The sequence below is a fragment of the Nestor notabilis genome, unplaced genomic scaffold (genome assembly GCF_000696875.1).
Source record: "Nestor notabilis isolate BGI_N333 unplaced genomic scaffold, ASM69687v1 scaffold33879, whole genome shotgun sequence".
Lineage (NCBI taxonomy): Eukaryota > Metazoa > Chordata > Aves > Psittaciformes > Psittacidae > Nestor > Nestor notabilis.
The window spans coordinates 3,436-13,198 of NW_009943813.1; the positions used below are offsets into that span (position 1 = coordinate 3,436).

Below are 9,763 nucleotides of genomic sequence, written 5' to 3' on the forward strand. Positions count from 1 at the left end.
CTTCTTTTTTATGATTACTGATTAACAGGGCACATTTTCTTTAGTCAGTGAATAATCTGTTGCAACACACAGAATGTCTTTTCTAGCTAGCTGATTTCTGCTGAGGAAGAGATTTGATGTTTGCCAAATCACTGTGGCAAAACTTAGTATAGTTATGTAAAGTGCGTGGGCCTGCCTCTCCAGTGTGACTGGTGATCTTAATTATCTCAGTTTCAGAATACCTGATTTGAAGCACTTGAAAATGGAGACCAGTTTTAAAGCTGTGTGGCTTTTTAAAAATTGGGCTTCTTTCCTGTTCTGTTTAAATTGGCAATTGTAATAGCAATTTGTATTACACAAACGTATTTTAACAACAGTTCTAACAGAGACCTTAAACCTTGAATCATATTTAATCTTAATAGTCATTGAAGGAAGAGATCAATGCTGTCAAACAGAGGAAACCTTCCTTCTGGATGGCACTCAGGAACATTTTGCAGCCCCATCAGTTAGAAAGTCTCATCCTCTAGGCTTAGAAATGTGATAAGGTAATAATTTACTAGAACTTATTTCAGTGAAACAAAATCACTGAAGGGAAGACAAGGGAATCTTATCTTTTAAAAATGCTTAGTGAGGTGTGGAAACTCATTCCTGGAATCTGTAAGTTTTTTTTCAGGTCATTTATTATGCAGGCATGCTTCTTGCTTCGCGAAGCTTCTGTTGCCTTGGCATTAGAACGTACCAACTACAAACAGATTTGCTTTCTAGATCCATCAAACTTTCAGCCTCTGCAGTAAGTATTCCTTCAGCTTCATAGAAAAAATTATTCTGTGCAATATTTTAGAGATGCAGTAATTTTGCAATGTTGCCAACATGTGTGCATTAGCTGTCCTTTATTTCTTGTCACACTGATCCAGGCATTTAATATCAAGAACAAAATAAGATATTTGAATCAGTCAAATATTAAACCACACTAGCATAACAGAATTTGGTGATTATTGCTTTGTGTGCCCTTTTCAGTCTTTGAAGACCCATCTAGCATCTATCAGGCCAGAAGAATTGCCTAGTTAGTGCACTAGAGCTCGAGATACAGGAGACAGGTTAAGTCCCAGCTTTGTCAGAGGCTTTTGGTAAGACAGTTAATTTCTTTTTATCTCATTTTTCCTTTAATGAAATGGAAATAGCAGTGCTTCTTGATGCTGCAATAACAAGGGTTATATAAGTACCTTAAACTTAATTTTATACAGAATCTTCTCAATTTCCCATCCTAACTGCTTGTAAGTTTGTGTAACTTCATTTTAAGTCCTCTAGTTTTCTTGAGGGAAAACAGAGCTTTAGAACATGGTGGGTGGGTGAAGGTCACGCTCTGCACTGTGTATAGAACACTGGAGTATAAATTGTGCCCTGGCTTAGAACAGGAGTTCATCTAGTCAGCAAACTGGGTCAACCAAGACACGTGTTACAGCCTTCAAAATAGATGTTCAAATCGTTACAATGGACGGTTGTAGCATATTTTGCCCATATGAGAAGTTTCTTTTTACATGCAAAAGGATGTCAGCTTTTGCTTGAGTCAGGTTTTCACATGCTGTAAGTATTTGTATGCTATTTAGTGGAGTTAGTGTAGATATTCTTACTAAATGTGAAGTCTAACCCTGGCTGGTTTTGGTTCTTTTTTCTTGACATCTTGGCTTCAGTTGTAGCTTTTGGCATTGAGTTCCACGATTCAGTTGTGCACCATGTAAAAATATTTGCTTCTATTGTTATTAAAGGTCTTGACGTTCAATTTAATCACAAGTTTCTATGTGTTAGGAAGAAAGATAAATACTAGCAGCACCTGACTTTGTCAGGTGCTTTCTCTGATAGAAAGTGTTAGGGAAAGCAGGAGGTCAGAGGTAGAGCTTGATGAGAACATACCTTTCTTGCTTAACACCAGTCTTAAACTCGTGGAAATCCTAGCCCTGATATGGTTTATTATCAAGTGATGACATAACTGGGTTAAAAGAAAAAAGAGTCTTAAGAATTCTCCTGACCTTCTGGAAGAAAGCATGCTGCTTGAGGTATCATTTTTAAATGTCAGATAATTGGTTGGCTTGCTTCAAGTAATAAGGTGGACCTGAACCCCTCTGCAAGCTGGATCTGTGAAAACCGGAAAACTAATGCAGGTTTAGCTATTCTGTTTTGAAACTAGTTTCAAGGCACAAGATAAAATACATGGGAAGACTTGAATCGTTGAATACTTATAATAGTATAAGAGCTGTAAAGGTGAAAGCTTATTTTACTTGTCAACACATTTTTTAGCTAGGGAAAGTTACTTAATGCAGTTGAGCTTTACGTGATAGTTACAAATGCCCTGCAGTTGATAAGCCTTTAGCTTTTAGCAAGTTGAAACAATTTTAAGAAGAGCTGATCAATGGAACATATTTACCCATAGCAGTGTACAGAATTTTCATTATTAACTGGAAAGATTCAAGGTGAGACTTTTTATTCCTTGCAGTAGGAGTGGTTGTCTAGCATGTGAAAAAGAAATGTGTGGGCTCAGTCTAAGTAGTATCTGTGTTATTTGTATTTATATAGTACAGCCAAACGTTGATCTTAGTTACCAAGAGATACACTGTAAAATTGGATTCATCTTCTAGACCGTATGTGTGGTTTTAAATAGGTATAGTACAGATTACCTAGTCAGAATTCCCTCTTGTTCTGTGTCAAGAAGTAGAACTCCACATGTCAAGTTATCTTAATGGTTTCTTCCTGAGGACAAACAAAAGGTGTCCTGTGCTTGATTCCTCTGCTGTTTGTTTCTCATGAATGAAGTCAGAACCAGATCTGTAGAGAATATCTATAAGCAGAGAAGTCTTTGTTTAATTTTATAGCTTCCTATTCTTCAAATCATTATGTATGTGGTAGCTTCATTACTGTAAACTGAGTACGAACATGTGCCTGCATAATATTTTTGCCGTGAGTCATTCCCACTGACTCAAAGTTGAAACTTGGAGTGTAATGGTAACACAGACATTTTCTTCTCAGAGTATGGTAGCTAAAGCATGGGTTTTGAATTCTTCAGACAATAACAATAGCTAGCAGTGGTAAATCACTAAAATCAGTAGTTCAACTCAAAGAAACAGAAGTGTTTGGAGTACTGAGGTACTATGTAATTCCTATGTAATTTTTTTCTGGTTTAATACTTTTAAAGTGTAATACTTTAAAGTTTTAAAAGTCTGAATAAAATAGGAGATGTCTTTGCTATTTTCTTCTATTACATTGAAAATGCATGCTTTCCAAACTGGGTTGAGCAGGAATTGGGCTAGAAATAGCACACTCTTTAAATTGTTAGTGTACCATAGAAAAGAAGGATGTATGTGCATTTTTTCTTTTCAGGTCATCTTTTAAAACTGTTGAGCTAAATTATGCCCCTGCTCTATCCTTACTGAAAATTTAGTGGCTTTAGATAATGATGAATGGGAATTTAGGATATTTTTGTGTATTTTCTTGTTAGTCTGAATTCAACCTATTATAGAAGCTTTAATGAAAGAACACGTCTATTATTTCATGTAAGTGCTGAATTCAGCTGGCAATGGTATATTTGAGAAAGAATGAAGGAGGGTTTGTCATGCAGAATCCAACAATGTAGTAGTTTGTCTTTCTTAACAAAACCCTTCTGTCTGTATATTTTGCTCTTGCAGACAATGGCCTTCAGACACAAAAACACAAGACGAATTGAAGGCCTTGATAGCAACATATGGTAAGTAGAAGGAAAATAGCTGCAAGTTTCAGAAAATGACTTTGGCCACTGTCTTTACTTTCCAAATTGATAATTATTGCCAATAAGAAAGTACACAGCACTTGCTCTCTCTGCTGGAGTACATTGGGCACCTGCTTAGAAGCAGTGAACCAAATTCTGTTAAAGATGTGAATTAAGTCTTATTCTTGAGCTTTAAATATTAGGTTTGGGCTTCTCTTCATCTGATAAATCATATAAGACAAGTATAACTCTTGGGCATGGTTGTATAGCTGACTCTCAAATTTAAATGTTAATTTTGTTGAGTAATATATTTCAATTACACTTGATTTGTGTTTACCAAATGAGTCAGATTTTTTTTCAAAGCCATTACACTTGTCTTTATAATTTAGCTCATTATTCTTAATAAACATTTTTTCCTAAGTATTAAATTGGTCTTAAAGCAATATTGCCATCACTGGTAAATATGAGATTCTGTTAGTTGGAGAAAACACTATTTTGGGTTTGTATTAATGTATATGCATATACATACACATGAGGTGTTTTGGTCATCCAGCCTCAAACTCATTGTTAGCAGTTTGTATTCATTTTTCACAGAACTGAGGTTCTGTGTGGAGGTTTTTCTGTTGTTGGTTTTTTTGTAGTTTTGTTTTTGTTTTTTTATATCTTGTTAAATTTGGATACGGAAGAAAGGGCAAAATGCAAAGATTACCTGTGAAGGGAGATAAAAAAAAGTTGTTTAAGAATCCTAATGTTTGTATCTGGCAGGCTACTAGGAACAGTTACTGAACAGCCTGAAACAGTCTGTGCCTAAAATTACAGAAAAATAAAATGTAGCACTCCAAGGTGACAGGATAGTTTAAATGACACCTTCACTTGACAGCATCAAGCCTTTAAATCATTTAATATGCTGTTCTAACTAGCCCTGTTTCCTTTTGCAAAGAGAGTATTGTTCCATTTCTGCCCATATCCAAAGTTACTGTGTGTTTGTGCGTGTGTACATCTGAGCACAGTTCTACTGGCAGAAAGCTTATTCTGTGGATGCAGAAAGTCAGCCTTTTCTTGGATTCCCTCTGACTCCTGTGGCTATTTACCATTGTCCCAGCTCCCACCTCTCCATGTGAGCACTCTACTTAAACCTGCCTACACTGCTTTGAATTAGACAAACCGAAATACTTTTTTTTGCCTTTTGATGCTAATGAAGGAGAAGATAATTTTATCTGGTATGTTAACTTTAAGGTGTTTCTTCTCTTTAGGGTTGAATTTACAAAGGTGGCAGCAGATCCCTCAATTGTTAATCTTGGTCAAGGCCTTCCTGATATATCCCCTCCCAACTACGTTAAAGAAGAGCTGGCAAAGGCATCAGCAGTTGACAGACTGAACCAGTACACACGAGGCTTTGTAAGTACTGTAGAAGTTGAGGAGCCAAGTTCAGCGGAGAACGTGCCATAGGGAAAAAAACATAGACTTTGCTTTAAATTGGTTTTATCTGTAGGTCACACTGTTACGTCCCAGATAAGATGATCTAGTAGCCTTGTATGTTACTAATGAACATACTTGCTGTAGGCTTCTTCAAGACAGAATCCTTCAGCAAGAGGAAAATGGTAGAGCACAGCTGGGATAGATTGTGTTTGAAGAGTCAATCTACAGTTTAGAGAGTGTATATTATACCTTTACCTCTGATTTTGGTCAGTGTAAGCATGAATCAGATGGGATAATGATAGAATGAGAAAGAAATACTTGATTCCGCTCGAGACGGTGCCTCTAGGGTCAAGAAAAGATTCATCTGTAATGCTTAGTAGATTTGAGTGGAGATTAGGAAGTGATGGACACAGTAAGTTTTTGCCCCTGGAAGATATTCAGTAACCATTCCATAAGTTGGCTTGTAGACTTTGGGTGTGAGTGTGTGGGATTTGTCATTACCAAGGCAGGATATTCAAGTGGGCTATTACTATTTCAATATGACCACTTCCTTGTTTGGTTTATCTTTCTATTATTTTGTGGTATAGATAAAACATATTGGCCAGTTGAGGATTATGTGTCAGTAATAGTACAAGACCCTAAAGAGTACATCTTGTATTTTTCTAGATATTCATGCTATGCAATTGTAATAGAGAAATACTGCATAGACTGGTAGGCCAGCAGTTGTTTTGGTAGTTGTGGCATCATTGTGTATATATTCCAACATAACTTTTTGCCTATTCTCTGAGAATCTGCATACATTATAACTGCCAGGGAGCAGCAGTGGCCACCAGCTCTCTAGAGGATAAGCTTTCACAGTAAGCGGGGTGGAGGCCTCAGCAATCAGAGCCCAAACTCACAGTTCCTGAGCAGGGCAGGGCCCAGAGATGGTGGCTGAGGTCAGCACAGATCACCAGCCAAGACTGTGGTGGTGAGGTGGGCTTGAGGTCAAGCCAGGACGTCAATCAGGCCCGGCAATGCTAACCACAGTTAGACATAACCCAGTGATCACGGGACAGGTCCAGGGTGACATGGCATGTCTAAGGTCAAGCCACAGGTTCAACAGGGTCTGCAGCCAGGTACAGGCATGGCTGTAACTGAATTGCAGACCAGCAACCCTACTGCATGGCATTTAAATAGAGCTCCTGGACCAGGGGCACAGCTCTGGGTAGACACCCATGTGAGGCTGGTCAGGGTCCTGGCAAGAACAGAAAGAAAACAGAAAATCCCCAGTGGTTGTTGTCTCGTGCCTCCATCCCTCTTTGGATCATTTTTGTTTAGTTACATTTACCTATGTGTAAAGAGTACTGAAAAGTCTTTGCTCACTAGGCAGACAAGGTTTTGGAGGAGCTTTGGCAGAGGCAGAAAGGTTACAGAGAGAATGGGCTACAGTCTGTCTCCTGACAAATATTCACAGAGTGATCCTCTAAAACAATTTGCAAATCAAGCATAAATGTAATTTTCCCAATCCAAGCAATTATTCAATATTTACTTCTGTCACTTTGTTCTTTATTGCCAAATAGTTTGGTAATTTCTATGATAGTTATGAATGTTTGCAGATATATTATACTGTAGTTAGTAATTAAAGAGGAATTTTTACCAATATTCGTATCTTCAGCCTGCACACTTTCTCTACCAACTTAGGCACTTAGAAGATTTTGGAGCACAAGTATTTGTAGTGGTAAATACAAGAGGCATGAGTAGGAATGATGCACATCCATCTGATAATTGAGGCATTGTCATAACTCTCTGCAGCTCTTGGACCTTTCATTGATAGCAGGGCTATGGCCTGTAGAGTGCCCTAACATGACTTGGGTGGTGCAGCATTCCTGTGCAGCTGACACACATGGCAAGTGATGGTTGTCATTTGAATCAACAATAACTTGTAAGCCTTAATTTATAGTAATGTTTCTGTTTATAGGAGGGTTCATGGTATATGTCTTGTGTGAGAGGTACAACCCTCAGTATTTTAGAGGAGGATTTCTGTCACATAGTTGCATTTTCTCTAAGAACTGCTTTCTATTTCTACCAAGCATCTGAAAAGAAAAAAGATTTTCACAGCAGGAAACCTGTAGTTTTCCTGCGAAAATAGAATTATGCCTTCTTCTGTCACACTGTATATGATCTTTGTTGTGTGTTTGTTTTCTTGTTCCTTGCACATTTTGAGAAGAGTATGTTAACTGCCACGTAGGGGACACAAATGGTGAATGGTGCTCTGAGATTTGGGATATGACTACATGAATCATCATTCTGATCACAAGTGCTGTTTATTGGCAGTATATAAACAGAATAAAAAGATTCCCCTTGCACCAAATATTTTTTAGTTGAAAGATGAGGAAGGAAACAGAAGGAGCTTCAGATAGAAATATGGGCAGGTGTGAAAGACTCTAAAGGAGGTGAAGATGAATTGGTGTCAGAGTATTCCCTTTTCTCTTCCTGTCTTTTGTCCTAGCTCTCCTATAGGCTCCCTGGAGCTATCCTGAGATGTGATAATAAGATAGAAATTTAAAAGCATCATATATACAAGAAGAATTTCCTAGTAGATAATGAATAAATTGAAACTACTTCCCTTATGTGCAAAAACTTTAAACCATGCTACCTGTTAAGAGCCATCAATGCTGAGGGGTCATCTCATTTTTCTATTTGATTTATGATTTTGATATATGTAGGGGAAAAAACCCAACCAAACATGGGCTGAGTGCATTGTTAGGAACACACTAATCAGTTGGATTTGTTTGCTTTGAACAGGGACATCCGTCGCTGGTGAAAGCCTTGTCTCAAGTGTACGAGAGAGTTTGTGGAAGAAAGATTGATCCTCTCACAGATATCCTGGTGACCGTGGGAGCTTATGGATCTCTCTTTAGTACAATACAGGCATTAATTGAAGAGGGAGATGAAGTAAGTTTTTATTTGAAATATTCAGGTATACTCACTGACATGAGAATTTGCCTGGTTTTTATTAAAATATAAGTTAATGTCAGGGCTTCTTTGTGATCTCTATTAGTGTGATTTGTTACAGTTGTACCTCTGACTTCCAGTTTCAGAAGTTGTGATCAGGCGACTATCCTCTGGATGCCTTCTTATCATTCACCAACTTACAAATCCCTTTCTTTCATGCTTAGGGTGCCTGTAGCAGTTTCTTTCTCACTATTACTGTTAGGTGACATAATACACACTGATTTCTTATTTGAGAAAATCTGTGGGCTGTTGTCTGTGACAGCAGACTAATGGTGGCACAAAGCATTGTTGGTGTTAGAGTAAGCAGTGTGTATCAAGTTCTGTTTTGGACCATTGCATGGTAGCAGCATGGGGAGCAGAAAATCAGTAATGTCCATTAAAAAAAATTTGTTTGTTTGTTGTACTAGCTGTGGTGATTCATCCCTTCACTACTTATGTCTCCATTTTTGACAGTGATATTGGAAGTAATTTGGGGGAGATATTTGTACCTGTAGTATCTTGTAGGACAAGAACTTTATGTGTTGTCATGCTTTTTGCTTGTATAATGTGTTCTCATCTGTATCTTTTCTTCCTTTCCTGTTGAAGATCACTTCTCTTATTTTGTAAGTTCTCTTGTCAATTTTTTAAGTTCTCCACTATTAGCTTTTGTTTTCTTTTCTGTTTGTTTATTTGTTTCTTTTCCTGTTATCTAGCCTCAGTGCAGTTTTCCTTGAAATTGTCCTCTTTTTCTAAAGGAAAATTCTGTCTTGAGATTTCTAGATACTTGGAAATCTTGCTTTAAAAGGAGGAACATTTTGCAATGTTAAATCAGAATGGAGTGCCAGAAACATTATCAAGTTATACCACCGAAGTAAATCTGGAAATATGATGGTATCATGCATGGTAAATTCTCTGTTTCTGATACTGATGATTGTCATTTCAGGTAATAATAATAGAGCCATTTTATGACTGTTATGAACCAATGGTGAAGATGGCGGGTGCAAAGCCTGTTTTTATCCCACTGAGATATGTGAGTAGCTTTTTAGTATTACTTACCATGTAGAGTTTCTCATCCATACTCCATACAGTTTGATGAAGACCTAGGTGATGCCTTTCTGTATAGTTTTTTATAACATCCAATTACATAAAAATGAGCTAGATTGCTATAGCAGATTCCTAACTGTTTGGCCATTTACATGTGGACAAGGAGGAGGAAAACACCTTGGATATCTCTCCAGTGGTGATCAGTCTTTCCAGCCAAGCCACTTGTTCTAGTGTTTGGGAAGGCCATAAACTCTCCTGTTGTGTGACTGGGCTGCCTGCATTGCACACCATTATAATCAGCATGTGTGCAACCAGTTCCTGGAAACCAGTTTCTGGGAGGCTTGAAGACACACAGTAGCCAGGAGAGGACAGCCACTGCCATAATTTACCTTGTTTTTAGCTTCTCTCCCTGTTCCTAGAAGTGCCTTCTCCCAGGACAGATTGGATAGGTTTTCGGCTATAGTTATGAAGGTGTCTGAGGGTGATAATTTGGGCATCTCTGTTAGGCTGTAATATGTTGTATTCATGTAATGCATAATTATATATATGTATTTTTCAGAAAAATGATGGAAACTCTGCATCTAGTGCTGATTGGGTCTTAGATCCTGC

The 9,763-nt window shown here is 37.8% G+C and overlaps 1 protein-coding gene across 1 annotated transcript in view; it reads left to right on the top strand.

Annotated features, from left to right (window-relative positions):
• Window positions 1–670: 670 nt before the first annotated feature.
• Window positions 671–9,763, top strand: part of CCBL2 (cysteine conjugate-beta lyase 2) — an 18,880-nt gene continuing 9,787 nt past the window's right edge. The window contains exons 1-6 of the mRNA XM_010022106.1: window positions 671–769; window positions 3,657–3,715; window positions 4,969–5,113; window positions 7,922–8,071; window positions 9,054–9,140; window positions 9,714–9,763. The exon at window positions 9,714–9,763 is cut by the window's right edge and continues 91 nt beyond it. Coding sequence (XP_010020408.1) covers window positions 671–769; window positions 3,657–3,715; window positions 4,969–5,113; window positions 7,922–8,071; window positions 9,054–9,140; window positions 9,714–9,763 — 590 coding nt within the window. The remainder of the gene's footprint in view (window positions 770–3,656; window positions 3,716–4,968; window positions 5,114–7,921; window positions 8,072–9,053; window positions 9,141–9,713) is intronic.